The sequence below is a fragment of the Papio anubis genome, chromosome 3, assembly GCF_008728515.1.
Source record: "Papio anubis isolate 15944 chromosome 3, Panubis1.0, whole genome shotgun sequence".
NCBI classification, from domain to species: domain Eukaryota; kingdom Metazoa; phylum Chordata; class Mammalia; order Primates; family Cercopithecidae; genus Papio; species Papio anubis.
In genome coordinates, this window is record NC_044978.1 from 22657903 (window position 1) to 22679625 (window position 21723).

The window sequence follows — 21723 nt, forward strand, 5'->3', positions numbered from 1 at the left end:
CCTAAGCATAAAGAACATATACATCCTATTTTTTTTTACTATAATCCCCTTTTGCTCTAATAAAATACTTTTCACTTATTAGAAGCCCAAACTTGCTTATACTTTCTCCTAATGTATCTGAAGAGCAAATAACTTTGCATAATTTCATGTCTTGTTTGATTACACACAGTGAAAGTTCAGTGCAAGTAGAACGTTTTATTTTTTTTTTTAATTTCTCTCTGCTACATTTTTGTAATTTATAAATCTTGAAGTGTTACAGAATAGTCCAAGTTTTTCAATCATTGTTTTATTTCTCGCTAGGATATCGTGCCAATTGTTTTTCAGGAAAAATTTGCATATTAATTTTTTCTCATTGTATCTATTATAAGATGAACTTTGTAGCGAAGCAAGGTTTTAATGTGGTCTTTTGGCAGAATGTACAAAACTGAAATAAAGAGAACATATTTGGAACTATGATAGGCTTCATGAAAATCTTTTCTGAGAGAGAGAAAGAGAGATAAAATAATCAATGTGTAATGCCCAGCTCACCCAAACTCTGGCAAAATTTGAAATACATAGTTCAAACTTCTTTACTTATAGTGAAAGTCCTTAAAATGTGTCTTGATAGTCTTTTGGGACCACTATTTGTAGATTTGACATATTCATGAAAAGAAAACAAAAGGCACAAAGAAAAAATAGTTTCTAGTAAAACATCTATTCTCATCCTGACATAAGGCATCAAATTACTCTCTCCATAAGCAGTTGTAATAAACGAATATTGATTTACTACAGGACTTCTAAATATTAATTTTTTTATGAATTCTCAGTTACTTTTTTTTTCTAGCTTTTAAGCCATTTTCCTGACTCTGTGTAAATTGTTCACACAAATAGGCAAAGGAATAAAGCAATTTAACCAAAGTGGGGAAACAAACAATTGTAAGTGTAGGTAGCAGAAAACAATGGATTTTTTTCAAGTTATTCTATATCAAAGCCGCATAGATCTATTTTAAGACACTTTTACACAACAAAAGGAGATTTGCTGTCACTAACCCTAGTCATTTGGCTTTCTAAATACTGGTAAATGCTGGAAAATTGAAATTCTTTGTTTCTGTTTTCTCTAAAAGTAAGCCACTCTTACTTTTAGGCAACCAGTGAATTAGGTGTCATCTCTTATATATTGTTCCTAATGGAATGTGAGGACGGCTTTTAAGAAGGTGCCAGATGTGTGAGTCCTTTATTGCTGAGCAAGTGTTGCTTCTGTTTCTGAGGCTATGAAAAGGGTTCGCATGAAGAAATACAGCTATCATTTATATGTGACTAGCAGAATATATTTAAGGGACATATTCCTGTTTTATTAGAGGCAAGCCTTGAGAGAGAAATCAAAAGATTATAATGAAAAATATGGCATGAAATAATAAATTAAAAATGAGAATCGTTTGTTGATTCTAATGTATCTTCAGGAGTTGGAATGGCAGTGGAGGAGAGGAATGAGCTAATATAAATGCATGTTCTTAAATAAATATGCTCAATATGCTTGCTTTATTTTTTTAACAGGATGAAAGAAGCAGGAGTAGACCATAGGCAATGGAGGGGTCCCATATTATCCACCTGCAAGCAGTGCCCAATGGTCTATCCCAGCCCTGTTTGTGGTTCAGATGGTCATACCTACTCTTTTCAGGTAAAGACACCTATAGTTGTTTAGTATGAAATAAGTGATGCATACGTATTAGTAAATGATTAAAACTATTGGTTATCTAATGTGATAATTCAAATTACTCATTTACTTTATAAAATAATATGAATAATCTCATTGGTTTGGAATATGATCCAATATGTATTTGTTTTTTCCATATCAGAATTTTTAAGGTTTGAAATACTAAAGCTATGAACCCTCAAATATCAAAGCCAACCTTTCCTTTGCTGCTACTATGAAAGGTGCCAGAAATGTTAGCATGCTATACAATAGCTTTAGTGATCAATATTATTTTGGCAACAATAAATGTGCTACAATCTGTCACTACAATTACTTTTTTTAATCTCATATTTTATCTCCTATATTATCTCATTTAACCCACCAAAAAAAACCTCTTTACCAGATGAAAAAACCGGGATCAGAAAGGCAATTTGACAAGTTTCACATATTTAGTTGACACTGAAGCCAGGATTTGATATAATCTCTGATTCAATGCCTTTGCTCTCTTGTCTACATTATTCTTCCTCCCAATTAAGTGTCCCATATTGTTAAAATATTTTGGGATTTTTACAAACTTTGCCTAAATAAGACATTGATAAATTTCCTTAGCTTATGTAACAGAAAGGAAAGAGTTCAGACTCACTGTCTTTTATCTGAAACCCTAGGGACTGGATACATTTAACAATTTAGATTTAAGAAATATATATTTTAGACAGGGAGTGTAGCATATTATGCAGTGTCCCTAGAAGAAGCTTACCCTATAATTAAATTATTAAGCCAGATGCAGTGGCTTATACCTGTAATCCCAGCACTTGGGAGGCCAAGGGGGGCAAATCACCTGAGTCAGGAATTTGAGACCAGCCTGGCCAACATGGTGAAACCCCATCTCTACTAAAAATACAAAAATGCGTCAGGCATGGTGGTGGGCGTCTGTAATCCCAGCTACTTGGGAGGCTGAGGCAGGAGAATCACTTGAACCAGGGAGGCGGAGGTTGCAGTGAGCTGCGCCATTGCACTCCAGCCTGGACAACAAGAGCAAACCTGTTTCAAAAAACAAAAGCATGTTAATATCCTTTTAAGCAACAATTTGAATATTCTTATTAAAGAGTGTACGTGAGATCTATAAATAACCTTTTCTTAGTTCATATCTGATTGTGCTTACTGCAAAGTTATTTCCAGAATTTTTTTCCCTTTTATTAAAATGCTTTGGTTTTGTGGATACCTGCTTATGAATCACAATTTGACTGAGCAAATATTTCCCCAAAACTTCCACTTGCCTTTTACAATTACAAATCTGGGCAAGTGCACTACAATGCTCTTAATTAATTCAGTCACTGAATACATACATAGTACATACTAGGTGCCAAGTACTGTGTATCCTTAGTGAAGCTGTCTTATGTCTACCTGCTAAACTTTTATAGATGTATATAGAAGCGGAGTTATTGCTAGGAGAGGAGTGTGTCAGGGGTCCTTTCAACATGGTCTTGATCTTGGTGAATTTAACATGGTATAGGTAGGGCCTTGGCTTTGCAAGTTTAGTGAATTCATGTTGTCAGTACAAGGGAGAGTGAATCTATCTCATATTATAAAATCCCACGTGGAAACGATGTATAAATCATTTTACTGATTTGTTGACTTATAATGAAGGATGCAGATTGTAATATTCAAACTGATGGAAAGAGCTACAGAGGAAGCAAATTTTAATTCTAATTTTATCTGGTGATTGTAGATGATTGAACAAATGGAGTCAATGGTAGAGAGATTGGAAATTTTTATTGGCATCCACCTAAGTAGAACTGTGTCTTTCTCAACATTGGAAATATGTGCCAGAAGTTTGTGCCTAGGGTGTCATCATTCCCAAAGAGTGCTAACAGAAGTCTACTGGCTTCTGCTGACATTTTTGGGACTCTTTTTAGGTTGCTCTTAACAGGTGATCCTTCCTTTTCCAATTTAGTTTCATAGGACACCAAGTTACAATTAGAAGTGGAATTCTATTTGATGAGACTTGATGATGTTAGAGTTACTTAGCATGTAAGAAATAGCCCTCAGATTCTCATTCAAGACTAAAAGCACCTATTATACGTAGATTAATTCAGGTATATCTTCAATTTTATGGGGTTTCCTCATTGTTCGCCTTGGGCATGGGGCACACTGTGATACCTTGGCTTATAAATCATCTAATCTTATTAGTATTATCAACACAACCAATCTTATAGATAATTCATATTTGAATTATTATTTTAATATTTATTTGCATAAATGTCACTTTTAGCAAATGCTGTCTTTACATAGAAAGACATTACACAAAGCATGATTCAAGTGAATATAGGTCTCTAATAACCCTAAATCACCATTTTTATTTCTGTTAATTCTAATCTAACTTAGTGAGTTTTCCACTTTGGACCATCCATCCTAATCTTAAACTTTGGCATTGACAGCGATGAGACTGAGCTGTATAAAACAATGAAAACTAAGTAGAACTCTTAACCCAGTAAAAATTTAGGTGAAACTATCCTTACTAATCTTTTCTTAAGAGTTTATTTGATTTGAATCTCAAATTAATGACTTCAACATGTTTGTGATTTTTTGTTTCTCCCTCATAAGAAAGTATTGCCCTAGGCTATTTAGCTACTGGATCAAGAACAAAGACCACAGAGGCCAGTACTTTCTTGTAAATGTCATCTTATTATGTTCCCAACATCTGCTTATGAGAGTTGAAAATAGAATATAGGTAAGAGATCACAAGATCTTTCTTCTGGCTCTTGGATCACTAAATTTTGTCAATAAACTTGCAAATTATGACAGGGCAGATGTAAACACATTCCAACAATAATGATGAGCTCCAAATTCTAAGCTCAGTGGGGTCCATGAAGCTCCTTGCTTGAAGTTGTAAATCCTCCCCTGAGTAGTCCTGATATGTTAAGATAAACCAGAAGACAGATATGGTGAGTCTTGAATGTGGGGCCCTACATTCAGTGTGGAAGTGTGATCTTGCTGTGGAAGCCTTTCCTATTCATCTGCTGAATTGTCGACCCATGCATTGATACAAAGGGGTTTTTTAACACTACAAATAATATTCCTACAAGTTCTATTTTAGACTCACAATGTTTGTTCATTACTTTCAGCTCATTTTATAGAGAGGAGATTATAAATGATATTTCCATTGCACATCCTAACTGGAGGTGAGGTCATTACGAAGTACAATAGGTGCAGGAGCTGGGGGATGTGGTGGGAAAGAGGGCTATCAGAAGGTACACAAAGAAAGACTGTAGCCAAATGACATAACTAAGATATAATTTTGAAAGGTAAATTTCATTATGCAATGTGACCAATTTTGAATAATTATTTTATTTGAGTTCAAGCTTTTAAGTTAATTGGCATTTCTAGAAATCCTCAGCAGAGTATTTTAAAAATGCATACACAAAAAGAAAAATGAACAGATGAGGAACTATGGATAAATAGGCTTACTTGAAAAAATATTGGGACATTTGTGATTTTCATAAAAAGTATTTTTGGAACATTATCTTTTTTCCTATTAAGAAAAATGATTTACTTTCTTTAGAAGCCTATTTAATCTTTATTTTTAAAAGAACCAGTCTTCTCTGAATCCTTTCAAATTCAGCAATGCCAGAAAAATCAAAATATAAGTCTGTTCAAGGTTGTTTGAGAGGTAATCATTCTTGAAATTGACACAAAAGATGAAGGCCTTCATTTCTTTACTTCAGGCAAAGTCTATTTTGATTGTATTGTCAAGCTTCAGTAAGAACTAGGAATTGTTCTTCAATACCGCATTTATGTTAGATCATGGATATATTTCTCACTTTGTTATGTAAAATGTACATTACATTTGCCGTGAGCACAAGTCAATAAATAATACTAATGTTTCAGACTTGAGTAGAACATGTGTAATATAAATTCCCTGAGGACAACAGTGGATGATTTTAAATTCTTTTCTATCATATTTTTAGTGATGCGCTGCTTGACAATTGAACTAAACAATCGTGAATTCCTTAGAAATGAATATTGTTCATAAAATTGTGTGTGCGTGTGTGTGTGTGTGTGTGTGTGTGTGGTTTTGAAGGAAGGCAAATATAAAGCTTACCTATTTTAGACTGCAGTTTTCCAAATCCAGCTGTAAAGATGCTACTTAACTTCATTTGGAATGGGGTCCCATGAATTGGAATTTTTAAAACTTCTCATGTGACTTTTATGTGTAGCCATGGCTGAGAATCATGTGCATCCCTTCAAATTATTGCCTTTGAATACTTAAATAAAAGATAGGGGTGTGTGTGCGTGTGTGTGTGTGAACAATAACATTAGCCTTAAAGGAGAAGGCCTAATTTTTTTATTACTATTCAAAAAATTTCTATTTTCTTTTCTTTTTTTTTTTTTTTTGGAGACGGAGTCTCACTCTGTTGCCCAGGCTGGAGTACCATGGCGCAATCTAGCTCACTGCAAGCTCTGCCTCCCAGCTTCACGCCATTCTCCTACCTCAGCCTCCCAAGTAGCTGGGACCACAGGCGCCCGCTACCACGCCTGGCTAATTTTTTCTTTTTTTTTTTTGTATTTTTAGTAGAGATGGGGTTTCACTGTGTTCGCCAGGATGGTCTCAATCTCCTGACCTCATAATCCACCCACCTCAGCCTCCCAAAGTGCTGGGATTACAGCCGTGAGCCACTGCACCCGGCTCAAAACAATTTCTCTTTTAAGTTTCAACATGCTACTATAATGTTTTAACCTTTCTGTCATTTTTTTTTTTTTTCCCATATTTGAGGCATGTTCTTACTTTCTCTTAATAGTTACTAATTCTAGCAACCATATGCACATTTTGAAAGGTAGATAATTTCTGACTCCTAATCATGAGAAATTTGATATGTTATACTTTTTAGTGTTTAGTTGTTCTATCTTCTTTCCTCTGAATATTTAGAGCTGAGATCATTTGATTTTGGAAGATCCACTATCAAAAATGGATGTGCACTCTTTCCATGTGACTTGCTTTTGCACTTAGATTGGGTTTGACTTTTGGCCAACTCGATCAATATTACACCACCAGAACATTACCATGGTCATTTATGGGGATCAATTCTTATTACAGCACTAAACATTACAGGAAATAATATGAATGAACCTTATCATAAAATTTCAAATTCAAAAGGAACTTAAAAGAACATCTAGGAAAAACTTCTATGCAATAAAGTCCCTGGTATGAAATCATATTCTGCGAGGTAAACCTCTATATTTGAGGAGTGTTCTAATTGTTAAAAAAGTCTTCCTCCCCTTACATTGATTTTGTTTCCAACACTCCCTATCCTTACTCCCTGGAGCCATGTGTTGAAGTGCAAAATACATCTTCTCTGGTCTTCAGTTACTGGGAAAAATGTGAATTTTAAATTTGCCACTTGCAGTGAAGCAAACAGCCAAAAAACACTTGCAAAGCAGCTTCACATGTGGGAAAAGAACTCATTTTTTTTGTTTGTTTTTGCTTTTTCAAATCCCTGATTGGCCATTGACTTGATCAATGACTGGTGCCTTTGAATAGAAGCTTCTAAGAGAACACAGGGTACCTTGCTCCAGAATACCTTCACCCCAGTCCCTTTATTTTTACATACGTTTCTGGATACTAAGTTATTTTCCTAAGGCCCTGATCCGTGTTTCCCACAGCTTGGTGCCAGTGGCCTATCTGTGGGGAAGGTATAATGTAATGAGTCAGAGGCACAGGTGCTTGGTTTTTGTCTACCATTCACAGTAACTTGTGTTTGATCTTGCAATATGGTATCCCATGGCCTTTTCACTACATTAACTTTCATAACCTCATATATACACATGTGTGTGCATATGTATAATGTGCGTGTACATATATAAATGAAACATTTATATAGGCCATATTTTCTGGCAAATACTTCAAATATTTTAAATACGTTAACTGGTTATTATCCCTCCTTTATAGATGAGAACTGTGATGCACAGAGAATTTAAGTCATTTGACCAGTGTTACTCAGCTAAGTCCAGAGCCCATGTTCTTAACTGCCTTTCAATATTTTAATGTAAAATTGAAGCAAATTCATTTTTTAAATTAATTACACTTCATTATTTTTCTATATTGCTACACATAATGTGGTAACTACCTTTATTTGAATCACTAAAAAATAAAATAAAATATATGGCTTTTAAATTTATTGAGTTGTTTCTCACTGGCTTAAAGCCTGTGATATCAGAGTAATAATAAAATATATTTTTAGATATTATGTGCGATAAATAAGCCTAACTCATCAACTTTCTGTGATTATTACTTGTTGCAGAAAACAATCTTCTGTGTCTTCTAGAAGCTTTAAAATTTTAACTTTTAGGTTTAGGACTGTGATACTCATTAGTTTTTGTGTATAGTAGAAGGTAGGGGTTTTTTTGGGGTTTTTTGTTTGTTTGTTTGTTTGTTTGTTTGTTTTTGTTTTTTTTTTAATGTAGCCAACCAGGCCAGGCACAGTGGCCTACGCCTATAATCCCACCCTTTTGAGAAGCAGAGGTAAGAAAATTACTTTAGCTCAGAAGGTCAAGACAAGCCTTGGTAACATGACAAAAACCCGTTTCTACACATTTTTTTTTTTTTTTTTAAGTAGGCAACCAGTTGCAGAATCATTTATAGCATCTTACTTCATTGGATTGCTTTGATGTCTTTGTCAAAAATGAAATGATCCTAAATGTGTGGATCTGTTTCTGTCTTTATTACTATTTGTCCTTAAGCCTGTATCACATGTCTAATTTGTTGTACCTTAATGCTGACTTTTGAATTCCGGTGCAAAGTCCAACTTTGTTATACCTTTTTACTATTGCTTTGGTGTTTACCCTTTGCCTTTCCATATGAATTTCAGAATCAGTCTGTCAGTTTCTATAGAAAACAAGCTGGAGTCATTTTTTAGATATCGTGCAGTGCCAAATCTTCAAATCCACACACTTGGTATATCTCTCCATTTAGTTATATTTCATTAATTAATGTTTGGTAATTTTCAGTATAGGATTTCATAATGCCCTTTATTAAATTTGTTAAGTAGTTTTTTATTAGTACTATTGTAAATTTAATTTTAATTCAATTTTTAACTGTTTGCTGATAGTATATTGTTATATTGTTAATTTTCTATACTGACTTGTATATTGCCACTTTGCTAAATCCACTTATTATTTCTAGTAATGTTTTGTAGATCTCTCCAGATTATTTTACACATAATATCCTTCTCCATGAATAGAGGCAGGTTTATTTCTTCCTTTTTTATCTTTCTATTTCTTGCCTTAGGTTTTAATTAGGACTTCCACTACAAGGTTCAATGCATCTCCTTGCCTTAGTCCCAATTTATAAGAAAAGTGTTCAGTATTTTCAACATTAGGAATGAAGTTACCTATAGATTTTTGTATGTAAAAAAATGAAGTTTTAATAGAGCTTAAGCCCATGTTAATTAAGTTTTCTGTAGCCATCACAGAATAGAACGTATAATATCAGTGTCTTCATCTTGTGCTAAAAAAGGACTAACACCACATATATTCACTTGGGGAATTTTCATGTTAACTTTTATACCTTAGATATCTTGTAGTTAATAAACAGTCCATCTAGTTTGTATATATAAGGAACCCATTTGTCTAAAAAATCCTAAACTATGTAGAACATGTTTAAATATACAAGTTCTTTAAGAGAAACATAATGATAATAATACTAGGCATATACTAGTTGTGGTAATAGAAGTTCTAGTAATATTTGTAGTAATTGCTAAAATAAATGTACAATAATATCAGTTAATATCCTAAATATTTTATGTGTAGTAATTTAATCTTTAAAGAAATCTACAAGACTTTTTTATAATGATCTGCAAACTAAGGATAAAGAAAAGGAAACCCATGTCAGCCATAAAGCTGGTGAATTACAATGCTGGAATTGGAGCCCAGTTAAGCTCACACACAGTTAACCACAGCACTGTACTGTGCAATAAAACTCACAGCAAGACCTTAATTGATGCATTTATCACTTGTGAATTTTACCTTAATGATGTCCTTTGTAACATTAATTATTCATCACTTTGCCAAGGCCAAAAAAAAACATGGGAGGCAATGGGAGAGATATAAAGAAACCATATATATTTCATCTCTTCAAAAAGATTGTAGAAAAGTAAATAGGTTATCCATGTGTATCTGTAAACCAACCTCTCTTTATCCTCCCTATTTTTCTCCCCTTCTCAGACATTAATACCCCCAATTCTACTCTCTACTTCCAGGGGCTCAAAATATTTTTTAACTCCCACATATGAGTGAGAACATGTGGTATTTATCTTTCTGTGCCTGGCTTATTTCAATTAATATAATGTTATTCATCTGTAAAGATAACTATAGCATGTGCCATCCTTACTATGTTACTAGAAGTTATTCCAGCTGAGTTACTCAGAAAGTTTCCAGGTAATTAAGTAAATGTATGTACAGCACCTTTGGAAGAACTCTATATTCCTTTTGTCAAAGGCACCCAACTCATATCAACAAACAAATATTCTTTTAAAAAATTAACATATCATGATTGCATAATGTGTGTTAATCAGTATTATTGTATTAATTAACGTATTAATGAATGACTCAATTAAGCTAATGTGTTAATTTATATATGCATTAATGTCTTAATTTTAGCAATGCTATAAGATATATAACAAACACTAACATACACTAATGTTGTTCCCATTTTAAACATAAGACATTGAAACAGATTTTAAATAAGTTCATAAGGGCATAGAGCTAGTAAAGAGCAGGACTAATACTATGGCTATGTATAAAAATATAGTTGATATAAAAGTAATACTATAATAAAATTACTTTGTATGACATGTAATTAAACATGCTAATTTTATATCAATAACAAATAATACACAGATTATTTTAAAATTAATATGACATTTTTCTAGATAAAGAAAAAAATAGTATGACATATATTGTATCTATATCAGTTTATAATGACTTGAATTATAAAATAAACACAATAGAATGTGGCTGTCATATCCTTTATAGGGTACCTGAGCAAATTATATTTTTTCCCACGATCACACTGGATATACTCTATGAGCACTGTATGTTTCAGTGGCCTTTAACCTCTTCCCACCCTAAACGTACTCCACCAAGAAAATTAGTCTTGTTATGTGAAATGACAGTGGGTTAAGTATGTTTTTGTATCTGAAGTAAGCCAAATAAACAGCCAAATGAAATAGAAGGTAACAATACTAATGTAGAAACAGAAAGGAAAAAAAAAAAAACTGTCAATAAATAGAATCCGAAAATATTAAGATTAATGGCCTGTGAAAGAATGGTAGAGTAGGCTCGATGTGAAAGCATAGTGATGTCGATGAATTAGACAACCCCTCTGAACAGCTGTGCCTCCAGTGAAAAGAAAGTGGGAAATATTTGTCATCAGGCACTAGGAATCTGAAAAGTAATCTACAGGTCCCTGCAGTAGCATGGGGTACTAATATCATTATTACGGTATAGTGTTGATGCTTTTGAGCTGCTCTTGCATGGATCTGGTATTCTGAATTACACTACATCTGAGCAGAGGTCAGGCAAACCCAAAGCTGAGAACATTTAGTAATAATTTGTCTCTAACAATTTTAGAATTTTAAGTATTTAAAATACAAATCTTGTCGTGTTCTTGCTGTTGGCATTGTTCACTCTTGCTCCTGTTAGCTTACCTCATTTTATTAGTTTATTTGTATTGTATTGGTGTGCTCCTTTATTTATAATATTTATTTAATTGCTTGTGAATTTGAGTTGGCAGAACAAACTCTGTGGAATCCTTAGCAGTTTGAATTCATAATAGATTTCTACAGAGAAAGTATATATTGAGGCTTCCAAGTATCGGGAGGATCCCTTAAATGTTCTCAGCTCCTTAACAGACATCAATTGTATAATGTATATTAATGTATGAAGCATTTAAAAATTTAAAAATGATATTGAAATATTCAAGCAATACCAAACATACTTTCAGAAAAAAATACTCAGTTTTTAAAAGAACCAAATAGCATTTATTTAATTAAAATATTATATAATTAAAAATTAAGTCAGTAAACAGATTAGATGAACTTGAAGATAATGAGCTACAACTTATATATATGTGTGTACATGCATATGTATTATGTATGTAACATACAATAATAAACTGTAATATATGTATATATCATATATATTACATATGTGTGTAATATATACAAATATTTTATATATAATATGTGTGTACATGCATACACATACATATTTCTGAAAAATTAACCAAAAAGGTAGAATATATAGACTGTAGAGTAGAATGAAAAAATAGCCAAAGTTTAATATGAAATATAGAAAGAGTAATCCAAAGTAATAACACAGAGAAAATATTAGAAGAGAATTTGGTTGAGAATTTTCCAGAAGTGATGAAATACATGATTCCACAAGTACAGGAAACACAGTGTATACCAAGTAAGATAAATAAGAAGAAACTCAAGTCTAGACACATTACAGTAAAATGAGAGATTACCAAAGTAAAGTCCATCCAGACAGAAAAGCCATATGACCTACCAAAAATACCGTACCATTATACCAACAAAAAGTATTCAGCAAGATTAATGTGATTCAAAAAATGGTGGAAATGTACACTTACAATATTGAAAGAAAATTTTTAAAAGTTCAAAAGCCAATATTTCAGAAGGAAATACCTTCTAAGTCCGTTTGCTACATAAACATCCTTGAAAAGAGTGCACAGAAGCTGTCAGTGCCTCTGATTGCATGATGTGCAAAAATGTGAGTGAACCCAGGACATCTGCCTCCAAACAGTATCTGCCCTTTGTTTCCACATCTTGGCTTCTAGAGAATGTTCCTCTACGTAGGCCACTCCATCAACAGGTATTTGAACCAAATCTGTTCAATTTATCTCATGTAGCCTTTAATTAAGGATATCATGGAGAGAACTCTAAGCAGGAGGATGATACAAACCTGCAAGCAAAAATTTATCTCAGCAGTGTCTCCGACCCCCTACTCCAGGGTCTCAGAGCCAGCCTCCTGGAAACATCACATACATCATCCAGATCTACCTTATATATCCAATGTGACTTTTGCCTTACGTTTTTGTCTTGGCCTTTCTACTTGGCCTATGGAATTAAGTCAGGTACAGCAGGATACACTAGTGATTGCATAGATGTCACTACTTGACCTACAGAGAGGCGTCTTGGACAATTGTGTCATCCAAAATATCTGGTCAGTGGACTGGGACTGACCTGAATGCCTTTCAGAAACAACATCCTGTCATTGCTCACTTCACTTCACAAAATTTGTTAGTTAAACATTTATTATCAACTTTTCTAATGCATACCTCCTCTTACAAAAAGAACTTCTTGCAAGGTGTCCATAAGTAATGAGCCTGGTGTCACACTTGGAAATATGTCACCTGTGATAAATAATTTTAGAGAGAGCTCTTGAGTTAGCTGAGGGCTACGTTATCTACTGGTGCTGTTTCCTAAAGTAGATGAGGGTCTCTAAGACCACCCCTGAAGTGTATGTCACTCTATTTTCAGGACAAAAACAAGTTAATGCCTGGTTTCCTTTCTGGAAGTACAATGCTAATAGTGCATATGGTGCCCCGGAAAGCAATTGTTGTTAAAACTGATGTGACTCTGCAGGTGGGACCTACATTGTTCATGGGACATAGATTGACAGTATATCAAATATGGCTCTCCAGCCTGCTGTCAGATCTCAGGTTTCCCAATTCAGTTAGAATAATAGACTCTACTCCTTGTTTTTGGAGTGATAGCTTGAAGGAAGTGTGCCTAATTTGTCTTGGTTTGTCTAGCAACCAGACTGGTAGCATTCATTCACCCCACAGAATGAGAGGGGAGGTGGGAAAGACGTCTGATGGTGTTGACAGGTGATTTACATGGGAGGTTCAGGAGCTGGTGCCATCTCTTGTTTCTAGACTTCTCTGGTAAGGTTAAGTGAAATGGAAAAAGGAATGTCTGGGGAAGTCAGATCCAGCACGCAGTTAACTTTAAGACACTTGCAACATTTTGGGAGACACACAAGGGCATTTTCCTTGGGGAGCAAAGACGTCAGCGTGGCTTGGAAAAACAAAAGCTCATGAATGTTTCTTGTCCCTCTATTTATTGCAGAGTCTAAGGTGTTCCCTCTCCAGGAATACCTGGTGTTGTTCCCCTTCTATCACCACAAGATTAGTGGGTCCCATTATAGTCACTAAAATTTTTCTTTCTTTCCATCAACTCCTAAACTTTACACAAGAACATTGTGTCCATAAGAGTCTATTCGGAGGGACAGGGGAAGTTTTATAAAGAGAGACCCATTATGTTTTCATCTGTGGCCTGCGTGGACTACTGTCAGTGGAATCAAAGAGCAGTGTGATCCACAATTGAGTTTGAATCCCTAAGGCTCCCTTTGGACAGGCTGCCAACTGGAGGGTGCAGCAACCAAGACAGCCTGCAGTTGCTGTTAGGGGAAGTAAAGAGAACTCCTCAATGTTTAAAATAGGTATATATAACCTCCTTTCATCTTATTCGCTACCCAGGAGCCAGTGAGAGGGTATACTCCTTTTCTGGGGACAGCAAAATTCAGGGACCAAATTGCCTTACTAAGGTGTGTGAACCATGTAGGGGTGAGGGAGGCAAAGACATAAATCTTTTTGAGTTTATTTTTTAAGAGCCAATCCCGATGCCTAACAATATCAGATTCTTGGGATGATCAGGAGCATGGAAAGTGCTTAAATACCTTGCTGGTCAACCCATTACTGAATAGATTTGGTGATAAAAGGTGAACTGTTGTCAGACTGCAAGTAGTCCAAGGAGCTAACATATAACACCTATTAGTTTTAAATAGTACAGTGATGCTGTCAGAGTCAGCTGGTAAAACTGGAACAGCGACAGCATTATCAGAAAAAGTCTCAGTAGAGATTTGTAGCTAAAGGTGCTCATTAGGGTTGTGGAGCCCCACAGGTAGGAGATGTGACACAACTTGCTGGGTGGCTTCCAAATCAGCCTGTTAGTTTAGTTGACTTGTCAAGGACCAAGGAGAATGCCTAAGTGGGGAATATGCTCTCTCCAATACCCAAAGAATGCAATAAGATTTTGGGTCTACATTTTGGTGACAAAAATCAAAGAGATAGTAGTTTTTCTTCACTGTTGGAGAGATCAGCATTGTAAATCCACCCACATAGCCCTAAGAAATATAGTATACAGGGGCCAGTAGCGGTGGCTCATGCCTGTAATTCCAGCATTTTGGGATGCCAAGGTAGGCAGATCATGAGGTTAGGAGTTCGAGACTAGGCTGGCCAACATGGTGAAACCCTATCTCTACTAAAAATAAAAAAAAATTAGATGGGTGTGGTGGTGGGCACCTGTAATCCCAGCTACTCAGGAGGCTAAGGCAGGAGAACTGCTTGAACCTGGGAGGCAGAGGTTGAGGTAAGCCGAAATCATGGCACTCCACTCCTGCCTGGGTGATAGAGCAAGACTCTGTCTCCAAAAAAAAAAAAAAAAAAAAAGAAAGAAAGAAAAGAAATATACTGAACAGATGCCAAACTTTGTTAGGGTTTTTCAGTTATCTCTTCTGACAGAGGTGTAATAATACTGCAGTCAGAGTCATTGAGATTGAGACTTTGGACTTGACAAACAACAGGGTATCATCTGCATAGGAAAAGTTGTAGGCATTTAAGGTTTGTTAGCGTTATCCACAGAATTACAACCCATATATGTATATATCGAGAGAGGGTGAGAGAGATAGAGAGAGAGAGAGAGAGATGAGGAGATTTATTACAGGAATTGAGTCACGTGGTAATGGATGCTGACAAGTACCAAGATCTGTTGTCTACAAGCAGGAAAGTCAGGAAAGCTGATGATGTAATTCAGTCCGTGGCCCAAGGTGTGAGAGTCAAGGGACAGATGGTGTAAGTCCCAGATGTGAGTCCAAAACCCTGAGAGAAATGAGTGCTGATGTCAGAGGACAGAAGATAGATATCTCAAACAGAGAGAGGCAATTTGCACTCCCTCGGCCTTTTTTAATCTATCCAGACTCTCCACCAATAGGATGATGCCCACCCACATTGGTGAGAGGGTCTTCTGTACTCAGTCTACCAATTCAAATGCTCATCTGTTCTGGAAACATCCTCATAGTCATGCCCAGAAATAATGTTTGACCATCTATATGGTATCCCTTAGCCCATTCAGATTGACACATGAAATTAATCATTGTATGAAGTTATATGCACCTATTTGTGGCAAACGATAAAAGGTTTCCACCTCCCACAAGGAAACTTCTTTACACATGGATCTTGGCTCACTCATGGTAAGGAAGAATCTCTTCTACCGTTTACCAGACAAAAAAGTACAAATACATAGCACATCGCTACCTAATGTGAATTCAGATGTGGAAGCAAGAATAGCATGCATTGAATTGGCCCCAAAAGCCTCACATGAAAGTTCATGTTGGCTTACATTCCTTATTACCTTTCACAGTGTAAACCCTGCCCAAACCCTACCAGTTGAAACCTGTGCCACCTTCTCCAACAGAACCAGATATGATAGTGACTTGGGTTGGGTGCCTGCATCCAATACAGTCTTAAAAGCTTGACTCACTCCCTATAGCAAAGTTCTTCAGTATATGTGAATGAGTGTACTGGGCCTTCTGTCTCACTTGGAGAGAGAGAAACCTTGAACCCATTGTCAAGATAACAACCCTTCCTCCCCTTGCCCAGAGATGAGTGAGCAATAACTGACCAAAGTGCCATTGGAACACATTGGAACAGTCTGAACCAAACCTACTGTCCAGACATGAAAAATGTTTTTTCTATGTTAAGAAGAGGGTCTTGCTCTGTCACACAGGCTGGAGTGCACTGATAAAATCAGACCACTGCAGCCTGGAATTCCAGGGCTCAATGATCCTCCTGCTTCAACTTCCTGAGTAGCTTGGACTACAGGTGCACAGTACCAGTCCAGCCACCTTTTTTTTTTTTTAAATTTTTGTGTAGAGATAGGATCCCACTATGTTGCCCAAGCTGGTCACAAACTCCTGGCCTCAAGTTATCCTCCTGCCTTGGGTTCCCAAAGTGCTGGGATTATAGGCATAAGCCATTGCACCCAGACTAGGCTTGAAACTTTTAATAACAGAGAATATGGGTGAGCCTTTCACTACCCTTGTTCATGATTTGGGTGATAGAATTCACTACTGGGTCTTCTAATATGGTCTGTGGGACCTCTGTTCTTTCACTTACAGAAAGTCACTTTTCAGCCAGCATCTCATTGTCATTGCCAAAAACCACTAGAATTGTGAAGGGTCTGAAAATTTTATCCTATTTGCAAGATGCTGCAATTTCTTGGAGGTTGGCAGAAGACATAATACCCTGGGCCAGAAACAAAGGAATATTGTACTTAGACACTATCTCTGTCTTGCAACTGTATTTCCTAAACAAACAAAATTGAATAGATAATACAGAACAAAAGGCTGTCAGTGTCTCTGCTCCCACAAGGTACAGCAATACATTGGGTACTTGTCCCCAACACTACACAATAATAGGGCAGCTCTATTAATATTAGACAAACTAGATTTTCACATAAACACCACAGAAAATGGCAGAGAGAATTATTACATAATGATGAATATGTTAATTTAACTGGAAAATCTGATACAATAGTTCCAATCATGGAAGTATATAATAAAATAGTCTCGAGATATATAAATCAATTTTTACAGGGACAAACTGTCATATCTCATCAGCACATAGTGAGATATTAGTAATCTTAGTCATTGATGGAGCTACAGGGGAAAAAAAAGTTAATCTTTTCCCCTGCCCTCCCTGACTCAAAGTAAATCAGAGGGACCCCCGATTGGTGAAGAGGGGAAGGGTTGAGCTCTCTAATATAGTCCTGATGGTAAACCCACCTGTATTTAAGAACATGGGCCGTGTAGTTGGAAAAGTTCCTAGAATTTTATACTGCAGAAGAAGGCAGCAAGAATGTAAGACAGATTCTATTGCACATTTAAGAAAATTGATTGAACATATAACTAAATGTAAGTTTCTCATTCACGGAGAAAATATTTACAAATATGGAAAAAGGCAAGCGGCAAAGAATGCTGATATGTTGGATTGGCATTGGGGAAGGTAATCTCATGTGCAGTCTTTTGACCCCCACTCATCCACATAAAGATGGGCCATGAGCCTGGAACACTTCCTTACCGAGAGATAGGAAGGCCACACAGCCTGTGCTTGTATTAGCACCTTGTGTGGGAGTATCTCTTCCTGTTTCAAATGTAATGAGTGTTTCTTTGTTCTGCTTAAGCATGCACCTCTGTGGCCCCCAGGCAGGCCCAAAGCTTTCAGGATTTCAGATTCCGTATAAGAGAGGATGGGTCCCTCTACTGCAGCAGGAAACGGGTGGGCATCAGTTGCCTTGTGTCAGCTGCTGGAGGGTCCATTAGCCATGGGTGGGGGCAGGGTCCGAACACATTGAAGCCCATCTTGCTCTGTCTCTTCCCCAAGTGAGTAAAGCATTGTTTCTTCCAGGGCTGCCTTGTGAAAGTTTCTCTTGGTGACTCCCATGTTAAGATGCAATAGACAGAAGTGTGTAGGGTTCTCCCCTGAGATTGATAACCCAGAGTGTGTTCCTCTTGACAAATGGAATTGGAGAGATCAGTATAATCTCATGTTGAGTATATTGTGTGTTTCTTAACAACATAAATACACAAAGTGCCTATAGAAATGGTTCCAGACATGTTTTTGTGCATGCGAATCCTAGAAAGATCGTTATTGTGTTTTACAATATTTAATGTATTTTTAACCTTTGAATGGTTAACTAGTTAATGTATTTTTAACCTTTGAAAGGTTAACTAGTTTGTTTCCACTCTCTCTATTTCATGTTAACCTCATGATTCTTCCTTTTTATAGTCACTTTTCCTATAGAAACTTACTCTTAATGTTTTAACCGCTCTGATTAACAGTTCCTTCCTCTTCACTATGCCACCATTGCCAGGACTTCTCCTTCCCAAATGTGTATTCTGGGCCTTGGTGTCAGATGTACAAATTTTCTTGAAGTGAGTCAACCGAGGGCATTTTAAGGCTCAGGAAATCATGGCTTTTTAGGTTAATCCCTCAGATTTACTCAAGGGGAGACTTTACACAGAGGAAACGCTACGTTTTATGTGTTCGTATAACTGTGTCAAAGCTAAATTCACCAGCTCTTGCCCATCTTTCACATTTAGAAATCCCAAAATGTACTATTGCTACCAGTGCATAAAACGGCTTGGGGACCATTGATCATTTAACATGTATCTTGGTTATAAAAATAGTACGTGTTTTAAAATAAGCCCTTGGTATTTCTTAAGCATAATAAACAAGGAATTTCTGCATGTTTTATGTATTTTAAAGCAGTTAATATAACAATTTAGTTATGTAAACCACATAGACATTGAAATGTATGTACAAGCTATCACACGTCAGTATTTTTATGTTTGGGTAACCATTGAAATCATCTACTGCTTTGAAGTGTTCAAAGTCTTTTCTCTTGTTAGCTAAATTTAACCTTCTGCCCTGAATCTTTCGGCTCCTTACATTTTTTTTTTTTTTTTTTACAGTGCATCCCTTGTTGCTTACTCCCATTCTTTTAAAAATTTGACTCTCATTTATATCTGTAAAATTAATTTCTTCTGAAATGCTATCCTCATGACCTTGTATTCTCATCTTATTTTTTATTATTTTTAACAACACTTGTATCTCTTTGAAAAATCCTTTTAGTTGTTATTTGACAAAGCTCGTATTATGTACTAAGATAAATAATTAAAAAGTAAGGTAAGAGTAAGTAAAAATTATTTTATTAATCATATGTATCATACAAATCATTAAACAACATATTTTTATAGGTTTTATTTTACTTGAAGGTATTTTAATTGAAAGCAACATTAATCCATAATAATTTAAACAAGAATTTTGATTTGAATGACAAAGTTTAATTAAACAAATAAAATCAAATTATTATAAGATAAACCTACTAGCCTTTTGATCTTTCAATTTTTAAAATTTATTACCACATTTTGAAGTTTAGGATCATCCATGTGTCCAGTTGTTTTCTTTTGGGCATTTTCTGATATGCCACTACAGGCTGTTGTGAGCTTTGTGTCAAATGCTAAAGTTTTGCAGAGTATTTTGAGATGTGTTTAGCTTTGGGAGAAAAATAAAATATTCGTACTAATAATTCCTGTTTGGAAAATTAGAGATATACTGGTCCAAAGGATATAGTACATATGAGAGAATGTGTTTAGCAAGCTAAGGGTTAGGTATAGTTTTGTTACTTTTTTTCCTGGCAGTTCTCCTTGGTCGGTTAATCTGGTTACCAACTGGAGCAGTATTTTAACTTGTCCATGACTACATGACAAGGATTGCGCACTTACCAGCCTGGGTTGTAGTGTCCTTACTTCCCTCATCTCAGCTTAGTTAGCTTAAATTCAACTACTCCTTTACAATGCCCAGTTTCTAGATGCTATCTTGAATGCCTAAAGTTTGAAGCATAAGGTATAATGAAAAATTAACTTGCATATCTGTGAGCCTTAGAGACTGCTTGAATTAAGAATTTTAATATTCTCAGGACTCTGTGGGTCCATTTCTCATTTTCAGTTTGCCTAGGAGCACCTATGCTCACATCTCTAGTGTTGCCCTTGCAAGGGGCTTGCCTCTCTTCCCTCTGATTGAATTAAGAAAGCAGGAAAATGACTCTCACCTGCTCTGTGGTACAAGCATTTCTTTCCCTGTGGTGAGGCCAGTATGATATATGATTAATATAACATTTTGTGATATAAAAAGAAGTTTTTTGAAATCAAGTTTCTGGTGAGAAAAGGAAATGCTCCTCCAATGAAGCAGGGTGGTATTCCATGATGAAATGTAGAGTGTTCCACAGAGAGAACAATGGTGTAGTGTCCACTGTGGTGCAGAGGGTTTTTAATGCTGTTACTGGGGTTAACTTCCTGTGTGTGTATGTATGCTACAATTAAGGCATTTCTGTGTAAATGATATATCCTGATTGGATGAACAAATGGATTTAAGGCTGGAGTCTTCATTTCCTCTTGTGGTTATGTTTGAATGGGAAACACCATTCAATAGGGATCAGAAGAATCTTAGTGAATGGTGTTTTCTTGGGAAAGGGTTGGCTGCAGCTGAATATGAGGAATGATGTTTATGAGAGTTCAAAGCATGGCTTTGATATTGGCTATTTACAGCATTAAAAATATAATACATCAGTCCGTCCAAGATAGATTAAAATGGGGAATAAAAAAGTGATACATGACATTCCATATTTTCTGATTGTTTTTCACTTGAATGAAAACTTGTATCGCTACCATAAGAAAAATAACATTGCTGCTATTTCTCTGCTGATTATGTACTTGTTCTACATTAGAACTATAAAATAGTGCTTGAATACCATTTCAGCCATATATTTTTTATCAGTTGCATAAGCTCTCTAAACTTAATTTGAAAAATGTGTTGTAAAAATATGTCTATCTTATTTTTATGATCAAAAGAATAATACATCTAAACTGCTTAACACAGTGTTTGACATATAGTGGTGCCTTAACAAAAGGAGGCCATTGTCAACTGTATATTTTCTTGTTTTAGCTGATTTGTATTTTCTGGTTTCTCTAGATAATTAAGTTGGTTTGTAGAATTGTTATTGGCAGTTGGTTTGTAGAATTATTATTTTATATGGATTACTTTAGTGAATGCCCAAGAAAAAATTCCTAATTCTTAAGGGAAATATGTAAGAGAGGTTGAGAATTGAATTAACCCTTTCATTGCATTACAGTAGACTAATGCCTAATCAAGGCTTCTCAATCTAGGCACTGTTGACATTTGAGGCCAGATAAATCTTTATTCTATCAGTAGGGGCTGTTATGTGCATTGTAAGATGTTTAGCAGCATTCCTGGCTGCTAACTAGTAGATGCCAGAAACAATCACTCTCCCTTCTGCCTCCAGTTGTGACAAACAAAAATGTCTCAAATGTCCCCAAGAAGGCGGGAGCGA

At 35.6% G+C, this 21723-nt stretch overlaps 1 protein-coding gene across 3 annotated transcripts in view; it reads left to right on the top strand.

Annotated features, from left to right (window-relative positions):
- SPOCK3 (SPARC (osteonectin), cwcv and kazal like domains proteoglycan 3) overlaps positions 1 to 21723 on the top strand; it is a 481502-nt gene that overhangs the window by 317657 nt on the left and 142122 nt on the right. For all 3 annotated transcript variants that reach the window (XM_021938932.1, XM_021938931.1, XM_021938933.1), the window contains one exon: positions 1534 to 1657. In XM_021938932.1, coding sequence (XP_021794624.1) covers positions 1534 to 1657 — 124 coding nt within the window. The remainder of the gene's footprint in view (positions 1 to 1533; positions 1658 to 21723) is intronic.